At 32.1% G+C, this 24,616-nt stretch overlaps 1 protein-coding gene across 11 annotated transcripts in view; it reads left to right on the top strand.

The window, feature by feature from the left end:
* emb (exportin-1 emb) overlaps positions 1 to 22,682 on the top strand; it is a 37,774-nt gene extending 15,092 nt beyond the window's left edge. Inside the window, exons 12-37 of one of the 11 annotated variants that reach the window (XM_080177040.1) lie at positions 2,368 to 2,496; positions 2,890 to 3,002; positions 3,632 to 3,727; positions 4,138 to 4,225; positions 5,024 to 5,134; positions 5,353 to 5,469; positions 6,046 to 6,137; positions 6,484 to 6,569; positions 7,549 to 7,613; positions 7,963 to 8,040; positions 8,267 to 8,392; positions 8,689 to 8,782; positions 13,003 to 13,109; positions 13,776 to 13,961; positions 14,375 to 14,536; positions 14,938 to 15,075; positions 15,699 to 15,788; positions 16,312 to 16,449; positions 16,698 to 16,770; positions 17,278 to 17,358; positions 17,891 to 18,031; positions 18,312 to 19,157; positions 19,890 to 20,044; positions 22,122 to 22,176; positions 22,314 to 22,483; positions 22,577 to 22,682. In XM_080177040.1, coding sequence (XP_080033166.1) covers positions 2,368 to 2,496; positions 2,890 to 3,002; positions 3,632 to 3,727; positions 4,138 to 4,225; positions 5,024 to 5,134; positions 5,353 to 5,469; positions 6,046 to 6,137; positions 6,484 to 6,569; positions 7,549 to 7,613; positions 7,963 to 8,040; positions 8,267 to 8,392; positions 8,689 to 8,782; positions 13,003 to 13,109; positions 13,776 to 13,961; positions 14,375 to 14,536; positions 14,938 to 15,075; positions 15,699 to 15,788; positions 16,312 to 16,449; positions 16,698 to 16,770; positions 17,278 to 17,358; positions 17,891 to 18,027 — 2,307 coding nt within the window. In that variant the 3' untranslated portion in view covers positions 18,028 to 18,031; positions 18,312 to 19,157; positions 19,890 to 20,044; ... (1 more) ...; positions 22,314 to 22,483; positions 22,577 to 22,682. Of the gene's footprint in view, positions 1 to 2,367; positions 2,497 to 2,889; positions 3,003 to 3,631; positions 3,728 to 4,137; positions 4,226 to 5,023; positions 5,135 to 5,352; positions 5,470 to 6,045; positions 6,138 to 6,483; positions 6,570 to 7,548; positions 7,614 to 7,962; positions 8,041 to 8,266; positions 8,393 to 8,688; positions 8,783 to 13,002; positions 13,110 to 13,775; positions 13,962 to 14,374; positions 14,537 to 14,937; positions 15,076 to 15,698; positions 15,789 to 16,311; positions 16,450 to 16,697; positions 16,771 to 17,277; positions 17,359 to 17,890; positions 18,032 to 18,311; positions 19,346 to 19,889; positions 20,045 to 22,121 lie in introns of those variants that run through there. The other 10 variants (XM_080177044.1, XM_080177037.1, XM_080177038.1 and 7 more) reach the window with 10 other exon arrangements.
* Positions 22,683 to 24,616: the final 1,934 nt, after the last annotated feature.

The raw sequence follows: 24,616 nt of genomic DNA, 5'->3' as shown, positions 1-24,616 counted from the left end.
CATGTTTCTTTGTTTCAAGTTATTAATGTCAACAAACCCAGGGATCTAAAGGGATAAGTTAATGGCCGATAAATTGATAAACTTATCCAACTATGATACACAAAATTACCCCTTCTGTAGATTACAATTAGTGGTTTAAACGTTTGGACAATCAACATTTGAAAAAAACAATTAAAATTCAGTAAAAGCCCCTAAAGTCGTTAAACCAATGGATAATTAAACGTTATTATAAAGCTTTGGGGACTAGTGTAATAAACAGCTCAATGTCCCCTCCCTCCCTGAAACAAATCAATTGATATATAAGTATTTAATTGATAATTTATTTATGGGGGGGGGGGGGGTTAAAATGTGGTGACTTGAAACACTACATACCAACAATTTTATTTTGGGCGCTACTCCCTTAGTTTTAGAGATAATTGGGTAAAATATTTTGGGTTGTGTCACCAATCACCCCAAGTTTTGGTATCTTAAACAAAAACCAGGGCGGAACCGCCGTTCACGACCGTTTTCCGCCACAACCAAAATATTTTTTTTTATTGTATTTCGCTGAATTAGGCAATTTGGAATCATTTGAGACTCAAATCGTTATAGGATGTCACTAATCACCCCAATTTTTGGTATCTTTGAAAAAAAACGACGGCGGGCCCGCCGTTTACAGCCGCCGCCGCCAAAATTTGTTTTTTGCATTTCTTTCTCGCCGAATTAGGCAATTTGGAATCATTTAAGATAATGTTATTTTTTTTTTGCCGGCGGAAAATGGCGGTTAACGGCGGGAGCGGCGATCTTGCCGCCGTTTTTTTTAAAGATATCAAAACTTGGGGTAATTAGGGACCCAACCCAAAAGATTTTACCCAATTTGAAGCAAAATTAACAGAATTATGAGTTTTTGTTTTATTTTGGAATTCTGGGCACATAGTGCATAACTTAATAACCCTTACTATCAGGCGCGTGACAGCGTGTCAATGAATCACTCAACATCACCCCTGTCGTCCCTAGCATCAAGAAGCGATCTTGTTGTTGTTGTATCCCATCTGTTTTGAATTCTGGCCATAGGTCATTTTATAATAGATTATAGTTATTTATCACATCGTACTATAAACAGCTTTCCGCGGATAAAAAAAATGTACAATTATAAGATTGAAACCAATTTTTAGCCCTGAAACGCTGCAGGTACGGATTAACAAAACTGGTTATACTTTTATGATTGTACATTTTTATATTCGTAGAAAACTGGATATAATACGATACTATAATTTTTCAGTATGACTGAGAACCGGTTCTTATCAACCGGATAATAATCGGTTTCGATACGATACTGGAAAATATTTTTAATTACATGCATAGGGATTTGGTACTTGAAGGAAAATTATTATACCTCCTAGCATTTCTGCCAGTCAAAATTGTCAATATGCTTAAATATTTAAAATCAATTTTGTCTGGCCGAAAAATTTTGAATTAAAATTTTTTTTCTTTGTGTGCCTTTTCCCTGCGTTTTATTTTTATTTATGTTAAGAATTATTGCATATTATTTATTACGATTTATTTATAATTGAATGTAAAGTAAGGGTGTGGATTCTTAATTTCAAATTGGTAGAGAAAAGCAGCAAAATATTAAATTACAGATAAATTTTTAACTTAAAAATAAAGGTTTTTTTTTAATGCAACCATCTCCTAATCAATGTATAAATGGCACTTAGAATTCGAATTTTGATCTAAAATTGTAGGTAGGTCTATTTTTTTTAAATTGATGAAGTAATGGCTCAGTCGTTCAGCCGTTTATTTGGCTATTTTTAGAGCAAATCTGTCATAAATTACATAGGAATCAACTTTTTGAAACATATTTTTGCTTTAAATCGTGTAAAATGATACAAAAAACTATTTTTAGATTTCTAGTACCAACAACTACAGGCTAGAACATGTGGAGATAGGTTTCGTGATGGATTTGAATTAAAAACTAGCCCAAAAATGGCTATACGGCTGAGCCGCCTGCCGTTAGCCGCTACTTTTCCAACTTCGATTTAGGGAAAATAAACCTACCACGGATTACTCATGCGAAATTTCAGATCAAAATTCGAATTCTAAGTTCCATTTATACATTGATTACGAGATGGTTGCATTAACCCCCCCCTCCCCCCACCCCCTTTAAAGATTAAGTTAAATAAGTTAGCTTTATAATTTTTAACATAACTTGTAAAAGTAAAATAAGACTAATTTCTTTACATGTTCCTCATATTTATTTTGATTTCTTCTACTATCTTTTTCATGTATTATGATATAATCTTTGGTTGTTAAATCTATTAATTGCAATTAAGAATCTAAATCCCAAAAATTATTGAAAAAATCTTCCAATTTGATATTTAACTTTAGGAGGCGTACAAAGACGGTATGGACGACGAGCAGAAGTTTATCCAGAACCTGGCGCTGTTCCTGTGCACCTACCTGAAGGAACATGGACAACTTCTGGAGAAACAGCCCAGCACTGAACCTCTCCTTAAGGTAGGCCAATAAATCTATAATAGAGGATTTTTTCCAGCTTTTTTTTGAAATTCAAGTAGTGCAGTTGCAATTATTTTGCCTTTTGGTGGTCAAAAAATCATTGCATCACAACTATGGCTTCATGGTGCTCCCTAAATAGGCCTTGAGGAGTAGAATCAGGAACTTTTGAAATTTTCAAAAAATCTTGTTCCTAGCCTGAGAAAATCTCAAAAACCTCTAGAATAACGCTATTTTTGAAAAATGGCCAATTTTTAGAGTTTTTTAAGATTATTAAGTAGGACTATATTAGCAACTTAAATTCTCGACAAAAACTTCTTTGTCACAATATCTACGTATTCTATATTTATTTTATTTCTATTTTTAATTTTAGATTAAAACTTTTTTTCCCTCTAGGCACTGCACTACCTGTTACTTATCTCTGAAGTGGACGACACAGAGATTAGTAAGATCTGCCTCGAGTACTGGAATGCTTTGACCGCTGACCTCTACAGGGAATCACCTTTCAAGTAGGATATATTTTTAATCTATCTATAATACAAAGTAGAACGATGTCTGTCTATCTGTGTGTTTGTAGCGAAGGATCTCGCTAAACGCTGAATTGATCGGGTTCTCCTTTACAGGGTAGCTTCTCATAAGTCCCGGGAAGGTTTATAACTATTTTCTTGGAAGGTGGGACACCCCCAACCCCCCCAAAAAATGAAAAATCCTCCCACCACAAATTTTTTTTTCTTTTTATGAGTTTTTAAAACTAAAATTAAAATAGTGGGGTCGACTTCCAACCCCCCCCCCCCCAAGAAATTTTTTTAAAAATTTTCTTTTAAATCTAAAATACGAAAAATTGGTTTTGCTAGGGGCGAAGCCGCTAGTATTTTTATAAAAAAGTAACATAATGTCTGTACTGAAGGATCTTGCTAACCGCTGAACCGAAATGGATATCCTTTATAGTGTAGCTTCGCATTGGTCACTGGCATAGGAAACAAAAATCAAAACAGCTAATTTTAAATTAGACAAATTATTTCTCAATATATATATTTAAAGAAAACAAATATTTTAAAGTGCCTCTAGGGGCGTAGCCGTTAATAGATAATGTTATGTCCATCTAAATCTAATTTCTATCCATTATTTATCTATCTAGTGCTTCGTCCCAGAGCCCCCTTTTCATGTCCCGTCCATTCAACAACGCCACCCCTCAGAGAAGACAGTTCTACGCCCCTGTTCTTACAAAGCTAAGGTAAAGTAGTCGTTTCTCTTTATATTTGGTTTATAAATATTTTAAAAAGATTTATTTTATTTATTAGAAGGGAAGGCTTTTAAATGATTGAACGACAAACATATTTGTCTGTAATTTTTCCATGCTATTATTTTAAAAATCTAAGGGGATATTATGTGGTAATTTGGGGCTTCCCTGAAAGAGCTTAGTTGAGCGCAGAGTTTTTCCTTTGATTGTTCAATACCTAAGGTTGAGTTAGGTTAGGTTTTATTGGGTAGCCATGCTTGGTTAGTGTTAACGCAGGGGTTAGACATGCGAAAAAACAATTGCAATTGCACCTCCTATTTTAACAAAGGAGGGTGGTTTAGTGCTCTAAATGCACTATGACGGAAAAAAACAAATTTTGTAATTAAAAAATGTTTTTTTTCCAGGTACATTATGATCAGTAAGATGGCAAAGCCTGAAGAGGTTCTGGTGGCTGAAAATGACCAGGGAGAACTTGTCAGAGAGTTCATGAAGGTAATAACTCCCACTTCCCCCTCTGTAGATTTTATTTTCTGATAATAAAGTCAAATCCAATACTTCTCCATATGGGTTATTTCTTAAAACTTATTTCTAAGCTTCTTACAAAATGTATATCTATACCTGCAGTAGTAGCACTGAGATCATCCATTGTTATTTCTACATGAATAGAAAATAGGGGGTTGGTTTTTTCTCCTCTGCCTAAACCCTACGGGGTCCTAAGCCTGTAAGACTACCTATCACGCAATATAAGCTAACCTAATATGCTATGCAGTTTAGGGCTCAACATGCACTTTAAGGGAAAATGCCAAATTAATATAAAGGGAGGGGGCGGTTGTGACACTTTTTGAAAACAAAATTACAGGAATTCAACTTACGAAAGAATTACAGCAATGAAATTTGGAATGATAGTCGCTTTAAAGAGGTAAAATATGGAACTGTGAAAAAAAGTTGGTGAAACCGCCGCTACCGCCGTTAGCCGCCATAAAAACAAAACGGCGAAAGCGGCGGTTCCGCCGCCGTTTCTTCACAGTTCCACATTGTACCTCTTTAAAGCAACTGCCATACCAAATTTCAATGCTGTAACTCTTAGTTTTAGTTGAGTTCCTTTGACTTTTAGTTTTGGTTTCAAAAAGTGTCACAACCGCCTTCCCTTTATTATGGATATATACTGACCGTGACCATATATGACGGGGGAAATAGCATCATAAATTTAAAACAATTCTTCCTCTGTCATATTATCCACTTATTTTATACATCAATTTTAACTTTTTATAGTGTATTTATTTATTTTAGGACACAGACAGCATCATAATGTACAAGAACATGAGAGAGACACTGGTATACCTCACTCATTTAGACTGTCAGGATACTGAGAGGATCATGACTGAAAAACTGACCAACCAGGTACGTTCATTAATTTAGAACTTGCGCCTTGGCTAGATTTTTTCCTGGATTTATATTCATTTTTTTTCTGTAGAGAACGCGTAAAACAATATATTGTTTTTTATTTATAAACATCTAAAATGTTCTGAGGACTATATTAACAAACTAGATTGTCGATAAAAATTTTCCTGTCACAATATCCACGTATTCTATATCCATTACTATGATTTTAATGTTAGGTCAACGGAACTGAATGGTCGTGGAAGAATTTAAACACACTTTGCTGGGCTATTGGTTCTATTTCCGGCTCAATGGGAGAAGAAGACGAAAAGAGATTCCTGGTTTATGTTATTAAGGTACACAATTTATCTATGTTTTACGTCTAATCTACATATGAACCTCTAATTGTGTGTGTAGTCATATTTTCTTAGTGTTTGATTGGACCTAAGTAGTCATAGAGTAGGAATATGCACTTTAGTACACCTAGCTACGAGTACAAGCTCAAGCTCTACGTTCAAGTACATTATGACTTGTAACGCTGTTTCAAGTGAGCTACCTTTTATTTCCTCACCCTCGCCGAGTATGGCAGGTGTCCAAAATTAGGTCATTGTAATGAATGACGCTCTCCGCAAAGAAGCGTAGGATCTCTATTTAGAATACTTAAAGGAAATTCAGGAAAAGTTAAACAGTTTTTAGTTGTTCATTGACGTAAGTGGATGTCCATCAAATAACTATGTTTGTTTGTCTGTCTGAAATTTTGTGTAACTTAGCCATTTTTAATCGTACTTATTATGTTATTACAACATTTTTGGAGCTCAAGGGTTGTTTCTCTGTACATGAAAGAAAAGTAGGTATCGCTTTTAAATTCCAACAGGCCTAAGTTTTCTTATGACAACTGATCTTGTTTTAGTAATTTTGAATGTTCTGTCTAGGATCTGTTAGGTTTATGCGAGCAGAAGAAGGGAAAAGATAACAAGGCCGTCATTGCTTCTAACATCATGTACATTGTGGGCCAATATCCCAGGTAAGCAAATATTAGAGATCTACAACATTGTAAGAGATGATAATTTTTTTTATATTTTTATATTTATATTTTATATTTTTTTATCGGTAATTTTAAGGGATAAGACAATAAACTATAAATTATTTACATCCTTAATTATGATAATGAACACTTTTATGGAATAAAATTATTGGTTGAAAAGTTTGGACGGACCCAAAGTGCATGCTTATCAGAGATATTAGAAGAACTTAAAATATTTAACTTGTTATAAGATGTGAGGTAAAATCTACAACAAATAAAATGATCATTATGCTTAGTAGATACACTGAATAATGAATTGTCCCTTTGATCTTAATCTATTTTTCAGGTTTTTGCGGGCGCACTGGAGGTTCTTAAAGACTGTTGTCAACAAATTATTTGAATTCATGCACGAAAATCACGAGGGTGTTCAGGGAGGTTTTGATATCATAGAACAATTCTATCAATTAGATTTTAAAGTTTCGACAATATATCAATGCAATGCATGAATTGTTTATAGCACTAGCTTTTAGTTTTTACTCGCTGAAAGTTCTAACCATTTAAGTACTGTTAACTGTAAAGAAAGATTTTCTAGTAGACGGAGGATTTTGTTAAAAGCGAAGCTTTTCTATAATTAGGGTCGGTACGTCCGTCCGTCCATACGTCCGTCCGAGATAGATAGCTTTTATTCGTTAATTTAGGCATGTTAGAATTGTCCTATAAATTTTGCATGATGATTCCTGTAGTAGTTAGGTACGATTTAGAAACCGTAGCAACTCTATAATCATTACCAGAATGTCCGTACGTCCATTTTAAACATGTTGATTTTTTTTACTTTTTTAACAACAAATTTTTATGTGATCTAATTATCCGTTTGATCTGATTTTTGGTATATTGATTCCTGAGACAACAAAGAACAATAGTATAAGCGAATCAACTCTATAATCAAGTCCTAAAAATGTAAGTATGTCCATAAACATTATCCTGTATCAAGCAGTTTTCCAACAAATTTACTTTCGATACTTTTATATTCTGATTATTCAATTCAGACACTATACAAGTGTTAATGTTCGTTTGTCCCACCGTTTCAGTGCTTCGCTTTTATGGATGTTGTCATCCTTGTTTATATTATAATTTCATATCATTTAAATCTGAATACCAGCGATAAAATTGTTGAATTGGTTGTTTCAAGTTTTATCCTAAGTATTTACTAATCATAGCTAGAATTGAAAAATAACTGCCAAATTGTACCTAAAGGGGGAACACTTTTAATCAATAATGTGAACGGATTGTTCTTACAATGGTCAATATAATTGATTGATCATCTAGACTCTCTACATATATTCCTCACTACTTAAAAATGATTTTTCTATGTATGATAAAATATTGGTATCAAAACCTTTGTGAAAACAGGACATGGCTTGTGATACATTCATCAAGATTGCTCTCAAATGTCGCAGACAATTTGTTCAGATTCAGGTATTCTCAATGTTTAAAGGCTTATGGGTGGTGAAACATGAAAATAGTCTTTTATGACAGAGGGTCCGAGGGGGGGGGGGGGTATTACAAAATAGAAGTAGAAAACTGCTGAAAACTCAATTTATCGTATAGTTTCAAAAGAAAGAAAATGAAATTTTTGATATCCATTTATTGTTTTTTATTTTACTACCGGCGGACAACTGTCATGATTGTATATTTCACCTTGTCTCATAAACCAGTTATTTCTCTTAGAAACAAACCGGTATTGGACGTAAAAAAAAAACCCTGGTATATATGTAATATTAAAATAATTTTACGCTAAATCGAAAATATATTATGTATGCCGCAGGTTGGTGAGGTGATGCCATTTATTGACGAGCTGTTAGCTTCTATCAACACAATTATCTGTGATCTACAACCACAACAGGTCAGATTTGCTTAGTTTTCGTTCTTGTTGGAATTATGTTTTTTTTAGTTGAGCAGAGGGATTTATACTTTCCAACCTATTTCTGTCTCCCCAACCATCTTTATTTCCCCCCCCCCCCCCCAATATATATACCTAGTAAAATATTTTAAAATTTGAAATACAAAAATTTTCGACCATTTTTCAAGGTATCAACTTTGGAAGATTTAAAAAAATAAATATTACCTAGGTACAAACATTCTACGAAGCAGTTGGACATATGATCGGTGCAAGCAACGATCAGCGCCAACAAGAACAGTTGATTGAAAAATACATGCAGCTACCTAATCAAGTTTGGGATGATATCATCAACCAGGTACCTACACTATTTTACATCTTATGCAAGTCACTGGATTTATTATTGAATGGATCTTACACCAGATAATTATGTACTCAAATAAAATGAAACTCGCAGCTGGGTAAAATAACGATAAGATTGAAAATGAAATCAGTTTTGTTAGCTCGGGCCTTCGGCCCCTCAGGGTTTACAAAACTGGTTTTAATCTTATAAAATTTTAATTTTAATATCCATGGAAAGCTGTCTAATACGATGCGTTAAATAACTACCTATTATAGTAAAACAACGTTTTTTTACTCACTTTATATTTTCAGGCGAGCAACAATGTGGATGTATTAAAAGATCATGAAGCAGTGAAGCAATTGGGCAGTATTCTTAAGACTAATGTTAGAGCATGTAAAGCTTTAGGTAAGGTATTATTATTTATAATTGGGCAGTATTCTTAAGACTAATGTTAGAGCATGTAAAGCTTTAGGTAAGGATATTATTATTTATAATTGGGCAGTATTCTTAAGACTAATGTTAGAGCATGTAAAGCTTTAGGTACGGATATTATTAAGGGGGGGGGGAAGTTTTGCCACTTTCGCGTAATCCGTGATTATTAGGCTAGGTATTTATGTGAGACTATAGGTTATTTGGGATAAAAGTTTACTTTTGGGTAGTACTTCACGTATATTTAATCATTTTTTGGATAGGTCTCCAGGTTCAGGTGCTGCAGGCTGGAAGGTGGTTTCTGGACAGGTAAAAAAAATTAAAAATTTTTGTTTGAAGAGTTAGAGATCAAATTATTAAACAAAATATGCATCTTTATGGATATTATTGAAATACCAGAAGAAAAAATTAAAATCGGCCTCCAGGTTCAAGTGCTGCAGGCCTCCAGGTCCACTCTGGACAGGTAAAAAAACTAGTTTTTTATTTGAAGAGTTAGAGGTCAACTTATAAAACAGAATATGCATATTTTTTTATATTATTGACATATTTGAAGAAAAAATTAAAATCGGCCTCCAGGTTCAGGTGCTGCAGGCCTCCAGGTCCACTCTGGACAGGTAAAAAAACAAGTTTTTTTATTTGAAGAGTTAGAGGTCAACTTATTAAACAGAATATGCATCTTTATGGATATTATTGAAATACCAGAAGAAAAAATTAAAATCGGCCTCCAGGTTCAAGTGCTGCAACCCTCCAGGTCCACTCTGGACAGGTAAAAAAAACAAGTTTTTTATTTGAAGAGTTAGAGGTCAACTTATAAAACAGAATATGCATATTTTTTATACTATTGACATATTTGAAGAAAAAATTAAAATCGGCCTCCAGGTTCAGGTGCTGCAGGCCTCCAGGTCCGCTCTGGACAGGTAAAAATACAAGTTTTTTTTATTTGAAGAGTTAGAGGTCAACTTATTAAACAGAATATGAATATTTTTTTATATTATTGACATATTTTAAAAAAAAATTAAAATCGGCCTCCAGGTTTAGGTGCTGCAGGCCTCGCCCTCCAGGTCCACTCTGGACAGGTAAAAAAACAAGTTTTTTATTTGAAGAGTTAGAGGTCAACTTATAAAACAGAATATGCATATTTTTTGATATTATTGACATATTTGAAGAAAACATTTAAATCGGCCTCCAGGTTCAGGTGCTGCTAGCCTCCAGGTCCACTCTGGACAGGTAAAAAATCAAATTTTTTATTTGAAGAGTTAGAGGTCAACTTATAAAACAGAATATGCATCTTTTTTTGTATTATTGACATATTTGAAGAAAAAATTAAAATCGGCCTTCAGGTTCAGGTGCTGCAGAACTCCAGGTCAACTCAGGACGGGTAAAAAAATAAAAAAAAATTATTTGAAGAGTTAGAGGTCAACTTATAAAACAGAATATGCATTTCTTTGTTATTATTGACATATTTGAAGAAAAAATTAAAATTGGCCTCCAGGTTCACGTGCTGCAGGCCTCCAGGTGCACTCTGGGCAGGTATAACAATAATTTTTTTTATTTGAAGAGTTAGAGGTCAGTTCTTAAAACAACATTAGCATCTTTTTAGATGTTACATGTATATTTGAAGAAAAAAAATAAAATTGGCGTCCAGGTTCAGGTGCTGCAGGCTTCCAGGTGAACTTTAGAGACTATTTTCAGGTATATTTCCTATTTATTTGATTTCCCCCCTACTTTTTTCCTATTCTATATTTATTTGAACCTGGTAGTTATCATATTCATTGAAACTTTTTGATGGATCCCAGTGATTGCTGTTGGCCATTGGCCAGGTAAATATCCAGGTAATTTTTGAATTTAGAGGAAAGGTATGTATTTAAAAAATGGTTAAAATAAGATAATAAAATAAAATCATTTAAGGCTTCAAAATGTGTGTCCAGACAGGCTCCAGGTCCTTTAATTTCAATATATTATTATATTTTAAGTTTTAAACTTATTCTATTTCGAAATCTTTCTTCTAAATTCCAAAATAACCATTTGAGATATTCAACCAGCGTTCACCAGGATCCAGGTAAAAGTGTCACTGTCCATATAAAAAAGTAAAAATGTACGATACCTACCTACCATGTTTTAAAACAGGAAAAAAAGCAAAAATACCTGAAAATGTAAGCTTGCAGCACCTAAACTTGAAGGCCGATTTTAATTTTATCTTCAAGTATATTTATTATATCCAAAACAATGCATATTTTTTTTATAAGTTGACCTGTAACTTTCCAGATATAAAGACTTAATTTATACCTGTCCAGAGTGGACCTGGAGGCCTGCAGGATTATAACATGGAGTCCGATTTTAATTTTTTCTTCAAATATGTCAATAATATAAAAAAAGAAGCATATTCTGTTTTATAAGTTGACCTCTAACTCTTCAAATAATTTTTTTTTTATTTTTTACCTTTCCAGAGTGGACCTAGAGGCCTACAGCACCTGAACCTTTAAGCCGATTTTAATTTTTTCTTCAAATATGTCAATAACATCAAAAAAGATGCATATTCTGTTTTTAAAGTTGTCCTCTAACTCTTTAAATAAAAATTTTTATTTTTTACATGTCCAGAGTGGACCTGGAGGCCTGCAGCACCTGAACCTGGAGGCCGATTTTAATTTTTCTTTAAATATGTCAATAATATCAAAAAATATGCATATTCTGTTTAATAAGTTGACCTCTAACTCTTCAAATAAAAAAAACTTGTTTTTTTACCTGTCCAGAGCGGACCTGGAGGCCTGCAGCACCTGAACCTGGGGGCTGATTTAAATTTTTTCTTCAAGAATGTTAATAATATAAAAAAATATGCATATTCTGTTTTATAAGTTGAACTCTAACTCTTCAAATAAAAAAAATATTTTTTTACCTGTCCAGAGTGGACCTGGAGGCCTGCAGCACTTGAACCTGGAGGCTGATTTTAATTTTTTCTTCTGATATTTCAATAAGTTGACCTCTAACTCTTCAAATAAAAAACTTGTTTTTTTACCTGTCCAGAGTGGACCTGGAGGCCTGCAGCACCTGAACCTGGAGGCCGATTTTAATTTTTTCTTCAAATATGTCAATAATATAAAAAAATATGCATATTCTGTTTTATAAGTTGACCTCTAACTCTTCAAATAAAAAACTTGTTTTTTTACCTGTCCAGAGTGGACCTGGAGGCCTGCAGCACTTGAACCTGGAGGCCGATTTTAATTTTTTCTTCTGGTATTTCATTAATATCCATAAAGATGCATATTTTGTTTAATAATTTGATCTCTAACTCTTCAAACAAAAATTTTAATTTTTTTTTACCTGTCCAGAAACCACCTTCCAGCCTGCAGCACCTGAACCTGGAGACCTATCCAAAAAATGATTAAATATACGTGAAGTACTACCCAAAAGTAAACTTTTATCCCAAATAACCTATAGTCTCACATCAATACCTAGCCTAATAATCACGGATTACGCGAAAGTGGCAAAACTTCCCCCCCCCTTATAATTGGGCAGTATTCTTAAGACTAATGTTAGAGCATGCAAAGCTTTAGGTAAGGTATTTTTAATTATAATTGGGCAGTATTCTTAAGACTAATGCTAGAGCATGTAAAGCTTTAGGTAAGGTATTAATAATTATAATTTGGCAGTATTCTTAAGACTAATGTTAGAGCATGTAAAGCTTTAGGTAAGGTATTAATAATTATAATTGGGTAGTATTCTTAAGACTAATCTTAGAGCATGTAAAGCTTTAGGTAGGGTATTATTAATTATAATTGGGCAGTTTTCTTAAGACTATATTCACAAGAAAATTATAGATGACCCCATATTAACATTCTTCATATTTTTACCAAGTTTCATTAAGATTCGTCAATTAAAATGGGGTGCTAGATCGATTCCTACATTTATAAGTTTTCATGATTTTCTTTACTCCAATTCGAGAGAGAGGGCTGATATTTTTAGGGACTAAATAAGTTCACAATTTACATATCCCCATTAAGTTTCATTAGGACTTGTTTATTGGTTGAGGTGCTAGATCGATTCATAGATTTTCACATTTTAAATCTTACAAGGTTTCGTGTTTTTTAGTTAATGTTTTTTTTTTATAAAACTCCTCTGTAGTACATTATATCCTGATATCCATTTATAATTTTTGAGCTTAGCTACATATGGATGTTGTCATAACTGTTTTCTTTCAGGACACCCGTACATGCTACAACTGGGCCGCATCTACCTTGATATGTTGAATGTTTACAAAGTTATGTCAGAGAATATTATTGCCGCCATCACACACAACGGAGAACAGGTACCTATCCTTATAATAAAGTAACAGGAGGATGTCTATCTGTCTGTTTGTACCGATGGACCTCTAACCGTTGAACTGATATTGTTTTACTTCACAGGGTTGCTTCTCATAGGTTCGGGGAAGGTTGATAATTATTTTTTTTTTAAATCTCCCCTACTCTCCCAAAAAAGTTTTTTTTTCTTTTTAATTTCAAAATAAAGAATTGGTTTTTCGAATAAATTCAAATCACCCCTCCTCAAATGCCTCTATACGCCTCTCGAGGCGTAGGCGCTAGTAATAAAAAAATAGACATGAGCTGTATGTAACTCTGCCCACAGGGTGGGGACCCTGAACCCAGTTTTGTATTGAGTCTTTGAAATCGGCTAATATCGGAAATATAAGTCCCTGAAAAAAAAGTAAGCATGGATCCTCAGGGATAATACTATGGACGATAAGTTGATCATGAAAATAACTTCAATTTCTGTAGATAATTTTTTGGGTAAAGTTAAGAATGTTTTAGCTTGTATTAGTCTCCACATTTTTGAAGAGCACAAATGACAAAAACTTGGGCTACGAACATAATTTTCCTTACATAATTTTCCTTACCCATGTGCAGTGTTTTAAAAAATCATGGTACTTAAATACTTTTCAACATCACAACACTTACAGTGATCTTATTTTTTCCAGGTAACCAAACAGCCGCTGATCAAGAGCATGCGCGTGGTGAAGAAAGAGACGCTGAAGTTGATCGGCAGTTGGGTGGACAGGTCCAACGACCCCAACATCGTGTTGGAGAACTTTATCCCGCCCATGCTGGACGCTGTGCTGGCTGATTATCACAGGTGTACTGTACCTGAGGCCAGGGAACCAGAGGTTAGTCATACTCTTAGTTTTATATTATAAGGGAGAGTTAGACACTCTTTGTAACCAAACCTAAAACACAAAGAAACTCAACCATGATAAAAAACATTTAGTTAGACAATGTTATCATGCAACTCATTAAGCAAGATTTGATTTATATGTCAAAATAGTATCTCATGGTACATCCAGTACCATGCTGTTTTGTTTGAATTCCTCTGTGTTTTAGGTGACATGTCTGTCCCCTTTCTATTTTATTATATTAATTATGAAATACAAGGAAAGTGAAGTTCAACCATTTATTATATAACAATTTCTGCTTAGAATTGCTTGATTTTAATATTTATTTGTCAATCTAGATGGGTACCTTTATTTTTTTTATCATCTTATATAGGTATTATGAGTCTTCTAATTATCTATCTATCAAGGTTTTATCAGTGATGGGCACAGTGGTGAACAAGTTAAAGATGCACATGACCCCAACCATCCCTAAGATATTCGACGCCGTGTTCGAGTGCACCCTGGAGATGATCAACAAAGACTTTGAGGTGTTCCCCGAGCATAGGACTAACTTCTTCTTTCTTCTACAGGTAAAAAAATTAATGGAAAATCGAAACAAAATTAACAAAGTTATCGTTAAAGTCCGAACAATACAATAAGAATAACTAAGAAATGATCTTACTAAAGAATTTCTAATCCTGGAAAATGTAGGATTTTTTACCAGTCTCAAAAAAGACACCCAGATAAAGGTTGTCTTGTTTTCTTAAAAGTGGCTATAGAAGATGTTGCTATTCTTAGATTTTCTTCAGTTTATTTTGCACTGCTATTGTATATTAAAGATTAAATTACAAATACCTACCTACTCAATTAACGGACATTTGTTTTTACAAGCTAAAAAAGCTAATTTTGTAGAACGATTACTTTAAGAATCTAAATGTTTTAGAAAAAGGTTAGCTATCTTTAACAATTGTTGAGATATTTCTGTGTTAAGGCTGTGAATATGCACTGCTTCTCTGCCTTCCTTGAAATTCAGCCGACACAGTTCAAGCTTGTCCTCGACTCAATTATCTGGGCCTTCAAGCACACCATGAGGAACGTCGCTGACACTGGACTTAACATTTTGTTCCAGGTAAGAATTGATTTAATAATTTAGTGATTGATTAATTTGTTGATTAATTGATTTCTTGATTGACTTATTGATTGATTTGTTGATTAATTTATTCATTTGTTGATTAATTGATTGATTGATTTGTTTGATGGATTGATTTATTGATTGATTGATCAAACGGTAGTAAATTAAATAGATGGATAGATAGATTCATACATTAGTTGATTATTTGATTTAATTCATCGAATGTACAAATGGTAGTAAAATAGACGGATAGATAGATAGATAGATAGATTCATACTTAGTTTGTTTGATTGATTGTTCGATTGCGTACTACTAGGAATTCCGCTGATAAAGTACTGAACATTTTGTTCCATAAAGGAATTAATTGATTAATCAAATAGTAGATAGATAGATTAATACATTAGTTGATTATATGATTTGAATGATTGATTGGTCGAGTATGAGGAATGCCGCTGATACAGGACTTACCATATTGTTCCAGGAAGGAATTGATTGATTGATTAATTAAGTGGTAGTTAGATAGATGGATACTAGTTAATGAAAGCTAGGTATTGTGTTTAGGCATTTAATCGATTAAAAAACATACATTAATAAGAAATTAAAATATCATTTTATTTCAGTTATTGAAGAATGTTTCCAATCACCCGAGTGCGGCCCAATCTTTCTATCAAACATATTATACAGATATCCTTCAGCATATGTTTAGTGTGGTAAGTATTATAGTGTAGCTTCCCTTCTAGATGTATTTTTGCCTGTTTTCACAATGACCTTAATCTTTATAATTAACTTAGATTACATAGATTTTCTTCGACATATTTTATATGTTTTATTGTGGATTAGCCTCGCTCATATTTACGTCAAAGCTAACGGAATTTTACCAATGTTTGTTAGCTCCTAAAATATTTTATCGTCTAATCGATTGATTTCCATATGTTAGCTAATAAAACACCTACAAGCACCTAACCAAAAAGGAAGAAGTAGTTTGTGCTTATATTGCGTAAAATCAGTGAACTAGCTTCAGTCGAAAGCGATTATTAAGTCTAATTGTTATCAAATATAATTATACTATGCGTTTGGTCAATATTAAGAACACTTAGACTTAATAATAGCTTTCGACTGCGGCTAACTCTCGGATTTACGCAATACAAGCATAAACTACTGCTCCCTAACCCCCTGCAAGTAAGCTAATATCTATCTATATGCGCGTATATACGTAACCATATATTTGTTTAGGTAACCGACACTTCTCACACCGCAGGGTTAACCCTGCACGCGAGTATCCTGGCCTACATGTTCTCCTTGGTAGAATCAGAGACAATTATAAAGGTTCCTCTGGGTTCTGGCTCGGAAAACAACGTCACATACATCCAGGTAAAAATGATATCTGCCAGGGATTGGTTAGACTGTAAATTATATGGGAGGGTCCCCAAAGTTTTATAAACAAGTTTTCATACTTTGGCTTAAAAACTTTTCTACCAATAATACAGAAAATACCAATATTTAACCCCCCAACTCTCCCCAATAAAAATTATTAATCCTGCCTATTAAGTTACACCACGGGCCCGCCCCAATTCAGTTAATGCGATGAAGCAAACAATACATGATTAAAATATTTTCAGGGGTATGTAGCCAATCTGTTGAAAACAGCGTTCCCACATCTCACAGACAACCAGATTAAGATAACAGTCACAGGTTAGATCTAAAATAAAACATTTTAAAACTCTCATAAACGTACTTTGATAGCTAATATAACAATGTACTGGGAAAGTCTGTGCGTCCAGACGTTCGACCCGCAGCTGCTAACATACTTCTAAGAGCCATGATAGCTTGGAGTTTAGTCTTTAATTCATTAAAAAGTACTTGTTATTTATTACCTCATATATATTTTTTAGCTAATTTTGCAGATTTTTATCATCCCATAAAATGTTCAATAATAAGATAGGAATAGATTAAAATTAATGGTGTTATCTGCATTCCCACAAACAAGAGCGGAAACAAACTTCCTAGACGCAGATATGTTTACGAACGTTTATATTGAAGCTGAAATCATAAAACTTGATGAACTAGAATTATACTGTTTGTCTGCCCCCGTCGCTGGCAACAACAACGCAACAGACGTTCTTTAATCGAGCTACATATGAGTAATAGTATTTAAGTCAACAGTAAAAGTATTCTATTTAAATTATTATATCTACTTAGGTCTGTTCAACCTTGATCAAGATATACCTGCCTTCAAGGATCATCTCAGAGATTTCCTGGTTCAGATCAGAGAATTCACAGGTGCGAATCCTATTTGCTTTTATGATTGTGTGTCTGTATTTACAAATCCATTTTCCACAAGTTGAGAAAGGTGAAAGAAATAATCCGCGACCGTGAATCAACATGTAGCGCATCCAATCATCTTCCGGGAGGTGAAAGGTTCGATTCTCGAATCATCACTGCGTTATATTTAAAGACGTTAATTTGGTTCCTACTGCTGTTATGTAGAATGTGGGAAATTAATGGAGTAGGAAAATATTTTTTGGCCCAAAACAGGTGCAACTGATTACAACGCATGTACGTACAGGTTGTTAGACCTGACGTTGTGTCATGGACTGCAGCCTCGCCCGTAAGAGGTATTTGGCGAGGGATGGTGGAAGTATGATTTTTTGTAATATTCTTTTCTGGTCTATGTACTATTCATGTATAATTTTCATTTTTAATTCGAGGAAATATCAATTTGAGAGTGAAGCACCAATCAATCTTTATTTATTAAGAAAACATTAATTGCTGCTGTCTTGAAGCGTGCATAATTTTTTTTTTATAATTATAGGCGAAGATGACAGTGATTTGTACCTTGAGGAGCGCGAAGCTGCCCTGAAACAGGCGCAGGACGAGAAGCTGAAGATACAGAAGAGTGTACCTGGAATTTTGAACCCTCATGAGATTGCAGAGGACATGCAGGATTAATTTGGTAAGTCACATAACCTGATACAAGTAACAAGATGTGTCTGTCATGTGTATATCGAAGGATCTCGCCAACTGCTGAACTTGTATGGATCCGCTTTACAGTGACTCTTAAGGACCAGGAGGTTTTAAACCTTCTTCCATCCTTTCCTCAAGCTCTCCTATGGGCCTCTAGGAGCTTAGTTGATTGTGTAATTTTATTTTATTTAATCCCTTTTCTTCTTAATCTCAATCGATAAGTCGAAAACTTATCTTTTATTTTATTAACAATCCTATTTTATTTTCAGATGTTTGCCGGTGATTTTCTGGTGAAAAAAGTAAAGTTGTACAGTTTTATGTTTAGAAACTAGAAGGCCATACAAGTGTACTGCTTGTAAATATGTACCTGTCATACATATATACTGCACGTACATATGTACGACTCGTACATATGAGCAACTTGTATCTGGCTCGTACACACAGATTGTTTACTATTTAGTACTGCCTGTCACGTGTACGTACAGTACAGTTATTATTTTATGTTTGTACTGTCATTATTATTATTAAACATCTAGTTACTGTTATATCATAACACTAATTTTCTTATGTATTTTGCTGTCTTTTTTAAATTTTATAGCAGATTTAGGGGCGGAATTTAAGTGATTGAACTTTTTTTTTGCTTACTTTTGGGGTTTATTTCAAGTAAAAACATTTTTAGCAATTAAAACTAATAAAATTTTATGCTTAGGTATTCTGTTATATTTTTAACACATAGAAAAAAATTTCTATGATTCAGTGGAAAAAAAATCACTAAAAATCCGTCACTAAGCATATAAATGTCCATCTTTTGCTAAAGAAAACTTGATAGTTTACACTGTACATAGTTTTATTTACCTACACCATTATATATCCATCCATCTATTGCTGAATCTGTACAGAAGATGAAACAAGAATAAATACATCCCAAGCAACAAGAAAATAGAAAACAGTGCATAATAGTAAAAAATACGAGATTGTGTGATTTTTTTTATTGCAACTTCGTATTCTACACAATATTAAGCTTTTTCCTCTGTGAGTAAAAGGCAGAATCACAATTATTCTTAAATCAATATTATTTTTTATTATTTTTTTTTAAAGTCAGCTTAAAAATCCTGGTATTTATTTGAAATATCGATCCCTGTGGTTTTGTTAAGATCTTAAGAAAATTGAAATTTTATGATTCCGAATATTAAGACTTCTTAATATAAATGTAATAATTTTGTCCATTATAAAATATTACATGTTTATTAAGCCATGTAAAATTGTCTACAATTTTTTACTTTTCTATCCATAAAAATCAACGGTTAAAATGATCACAATTTTTTATATATTAAAATCTGACTTCTTTTCACTTATATTTAAAATAATTCCCTTTTTTCAATAGTTATTATTATATTACTTACTATTTAAAATACTTTGATAGAATTCGTTTAGATAATTTTATCTGTAATTTTTAGATTAGATTTCTACAAGATTTTCAAAACATTAAAATTAAAAGGGTTTGAAAATTATTAAAACATAGGTAGTTTAGGTTTATGTTAGAAAAGGATTTTTTATTTTTGAAAATTATTTTTAATGTTTTTAAATTCTTGAATTTCTGAGTCAACGTTAATATTTAGATTGCATTTAAAAAAATATGAAAAATATGTATTTTTCTTTTTTCTTGGAAGTTGAAAAATTAACAATTAAAAATAATTACCTATAAAGAAATGTTTAATGTTAATATTAAGGATTAATATTAAAAGATCTTGAGATATTTCAATGAGAAAAAAATGATTATAATTTTTTTTTCATTTTTTTTTGAAGAAAATAATTTTTCATTGAAATCTTTTAGATTTAATAATTAGGATTATACGAGTATTTTATACAAAATTGAAATACCTTTAAAAGATATTAAATTAACATTTATGGAACGTACTAAAATAGGGACCATATTTATTATTGAAGCACACCTATAAAATAATTTAACCTTGGAATAAGCCCAGTTTTATGAGAGCTAGAGGTCGGTTCAACAACACTATTTTTTAACCAATCACAGCAGTGTGTGTAATGAGAGTATTAGGGTGTACTTTCAGCAGTCATTCTTATTTCAAAATTGAATAGAATATTTCTAAGAGGACAACGACAAATTGTCTTCAAAAACCATTATTAATCCAGCGGATATTAAGCAGTTTCGAAGACATACTGGAAGTGATTTTAAACATAACTTGTACTTTTCTTTTAATGATAACTTAAATTTCAGTACAGATAAGATCTGCCTAAGTAGACACTAAACCTCTCATATTATGCACTGTAGCACTACTGTAAGCAAAATAGGGGAATTTTGTCAATAATATATTTCTATCATTTTTTGGTAGTTTTATTTTGCCACCATGTGGTATTGAGAGAAGATGAGATAATAGTTTTTTTTTAATAATTCGAAGTTAAGATTTCATTTTTTGCTCATTGAGGAGTGTATATTCTGCAAAATTGACCCAGCTAAAGGGGGGGGGGGGTAAAAAATAAAAAAAAAAAATTTTTTTTGGGGGGGGGATGAAAAAAATAAGGGAAATGAAAACATTTTTTTCCATTTTTCTCCACTCCTTAAAATAATGTGTGGGAGGGGGAATAATTTATATAGATAGAATAGAGTTCTGATTTTTTTCTATTTTTCCCCCTTCTTTGCTTGAAAAAAACCAGGAGGGGAAAAAATTTAAAAATATTGCAGCAGGGGAATAAAATAAATCTTGTGCAGAATATACACCACTGAGTTCATTCAAAATGCAATAGTTTTTAAATTAACAAATTTTTTTTGTGTAAAATAACTTTTGTTTAAATCTTAACATCGAAAAAAGCATGTTTTTTTCTAGTAATAAGTAAATAGTGTAATGTTAATCATTTCATTTGCATAATTTTAATATAAATATTTAATTATCTTGCCTTCTCTTATTTTTTTTATCTTTTGGACTTCTTAAATTAAGAGCAAAATTGAATTTTTTCTTTTTTCTCAAAAGAAGTTGTATCAACTTTTTTTTTTATAGCTAGCCGGTTCTTTTAGTAAGTAGTAGATGTAAAATTTTTCATAGAATTCAAATATGCAATCGGTTTTTTTGTAGACCTCTTATTTTTTAAGTAATTTAAGTTTTTAAAAAAAATAATTAAGTCGGTTTTAAGGTACTAAAACGCAACAAAATAAAAGAAGAAAATGGTCAGTAAGAACAAAAATAGTAAGATCTTTAATTTGACACCTTACTTTTAAAATTCTGTTGAGTAATTATTGAAAAAATCTATTTTTTTAACCTCGGTATAATAAAAACTTTAGACCTAAATATTTTCTCAAACAGACATAAAAAACATGGGTTCATATATACCATTAGAATCAGAAAAATATTACGAATCCATTGTAAGCAAAATTGAAAAAAATTAAAAAATTACAGAAATGGCCAATTATTTTTTTTGTTCAGACAACACTATTGTCTTCCCTTTTTTACCCCCTCTTTACCCCCTCTTTACCCCCTTCCCATTTTTATACTCAATTGAAGAATTAAGACGTTGCCTGTACAACATAATATGATATTTTCATATAATTCCTTTTATTGTAGTTTATATACTATATTGTAAACTTTTTTTTTCAATTTTGCTTACAATGGATTCGTAATATTTTTCTGATTCTAATGGTATATATGAACCCATATTTTTTTATTTGTGAAATAATAAAATTAAGTTCAAAGTTTTTATTCTCGTGGGTTTAAAAAAATCGATTTTTTCAATAATTACCTGACAGAATTGAAAAAGTAAGGTGTCAAATTAAAGATCTTACTATTTTTGTTCATAATGACCATTTTCTTTCTTTTTTTTGTTGCATTTTAGTACCTTAAAATCGACTTAATTTTTTTTTTTTTAAACTTAAATTACTTAAAAAATAAGAGGTCTACAAAAAAACCGATTGCATATCTGAATTCTATGAAAAATTTTACATCTACTACTTACTAAAAGAACCGGCTAGCTATAAAAAAAATAGTTGATACACCTTCTTTTACAAAATTTGTTTGGAGGGAACTTTGAAGAAAATATTTTTAGACCTAATAACTCTCTTTAAGTTTCATTATTACTTTGATAATATCCATATATCATAATATCTAATATTCAAATCAGGCCCTGGGATATTTCACTTGGAAGAAAATTTTTTTTTTGCGCTAGTAATTATAGGTTTATTTGTATAATTAAATTAATCTATTTTGATTGGCAAAAAAAAATTTTTCTTCTAGTTTCATATCCCTCTCATATGAAAGAAAATATATTGATAGCAGATTTTGAAAACGGCGCGCAAATACAATTTTATACATTTTTAAGAAATTGCGGATTTTTTAGCCCAAAAGCATTTTTTTCAATTGCGCCGTTTTTTAAATTTGCTTCCTAGCCAAAGAAGTCAAATAAAACGAATTTTAACGTCTGTTCCTGGGCAAGTATTGTTTTTTTTTTCTAATAACTTCTTTAATACATTTTTATTAAAAAAACTACCCTACCCCTTACAAAAATATTTGTTTTTGAACAGAACGATTGAAATGTCCACTAATGAAAAATAATGAAAAATGTAGAATTAATAATCATCTTGCAATTGTTGAAAAGTAAATATTGAAACAAAGATATTAATTTTTTTATTATTTATTGTTTTTTTTACATGGTTGCTGCTTAGCTATTCTTTAATTTACCCGTGCCTCTCCGTCTGTGTGTTGTATATTCTGCACAAGATTCATTTTTTCCCCTCCTAGTTTTTACCAGCAAGGAAGGGGGAAAAAATATTTTCAGAACTCTTTTATTTTATTCATATATTATACCCCCTCCTCCTACATATTCTTTTGGTTTTTTTTTACTCAAAAGAAAGTAAATACATCACCTTTACCATTTTTTATTTTTACACATTTTAATGATTTGAGCGGTGATTCCAAGACTGACGTAGTACAAAAGTATAAGCGAAGCGTCTGAAAAATTATGCGAGTACGTTCATGATTATTCACCAACTATCTTCCCATGGTTTAACCAAATTTTAATAGTATTTAGTTTTGATGTATTTTTTTTTGTTAAAATAGAAAATAAATATACTTAATGAATTTGAATGTGTTTATTTAATATGATATAGTACATTTTTGATAGTTATTTATTGCATTGTATTATAAACAGCTTTCCGCTGATATTAAATTGTACAGGATTAAAATCTTTTTTAAAGTCCCGAGATGCCGAAGGCTAAAAAAAACTGTTCTTAATCTTATGATTTAAATTTTTATATTCGTAGACAACTGGAAATAATACGATGCTGTAATATATAATTTTTCAGTATGGCTGAGAACCGGTTCTAATCCACCAGATATTAATCGGTTGCGAAGCTATATATAATGTTTATTCATGTTTTTTTATTTATTAATTTTCAAGTATGGCTCCGAATCTGATTGTCTTCCGCTGAACTAAAACCGGCCCTGAGCAATACTGAAAACGTTAAAAAATACTACGAATCATAGTGAAAATTTTATTTGTTATTTTTAGATAGATTATTAATTCAAATTATTTTTCACAGAGCAAAGAAGACTACATAAATATCAGCTAGAATGGTAACACTTTTCTTACCCGCGTGCAAAGCCACACTAAAACACTTACTTGTTGGTCTGGGCCTGTTTGTTAAGATATCTCTGTTGCAGTTGTTTGTATGATTGATTAGCCATAGTTTCTTAAGGTTTCGACTTCAGTTATTGTTGAGTAATTTTAGTCACTTTTGTATAGCTACTTGAATTGGCAATTTGTTTAAGACAGGGGTAGCAAAAAATTCTACAAAAAATCACGAAAACTCTTAAAGTAAGGTGGAAGTATGTATTTTTTCTTTTATGTAATTGAAGAGGGGTGGGTAAGAAGAGGAAAAGGGGGTTGTGGGGAAATTTCCTTTAGAATGTTTCAGAATCACATTCCCTTTCCCCTGGTTTTTAGATAAACAGAAATTTAGCTTTTGTAGCATTTGAAATAAAATTATAATTACAGATGTATTATCCAGGCTTTATATTTCCGATGCTATTAGCTTATTTCAAAGACCCAATTCAAAATCGTGACAGGGTTACATATAGATCATGTCCTCTCTTTTCTTATACTTTCGTTGTTCGTTCAGTCATATTTAACACATTGAACTTAACAAAACATTGATAATTTTTGAACATATAACTTTCCTTTTGGGATGAAGTTTTCCTATATTTTAAAAAAATTGGATTTGACCTCCAGGTACTGGTACAGGTGCTGTAGGCCTTCAGGTTGTCTCTTAGACAGGTAAAAATGAAAAGATAATTTTTTTTGAAGACATAGAAGTCAATTTATAAAATAAAATATCTATCCTTTTGAATGTTATTTACATATTTGAAGATAAAAGATGCATATTTTGTTTTATAAGTTGATCTCTAGGTATTCTCAAACTCTTCAAAAAAATTAATTACCCGTCGCGAGACAATCTGGAGGCCTGCCGCACCTGAACCTGGATGCCAAATCTAATTTTATTTACTAAGTATATTTGCGATTACTTTTATTTAATGAAATCTTCCAATTTTTAACATTTACAAAA

Source organism: Acartia tonsa, chromosome 11 (assembly GCF_053477335.1).
Source record: "Acartia tonsa isolate MP-2025a chromosome 11, ASM5347733v1, whole genome shotgun sequence".
NCBI lineage: Eukaryota > Metazoa > Arthropoda > Copepoda > Calanoida > Acartiidae > Acartia > Acartia tonsa.
The sequence above is the reverse complement of the archived record's forward strand: the minus strand, read 5'-3'. Positions and strand labels throughout refer to the sequence as shown.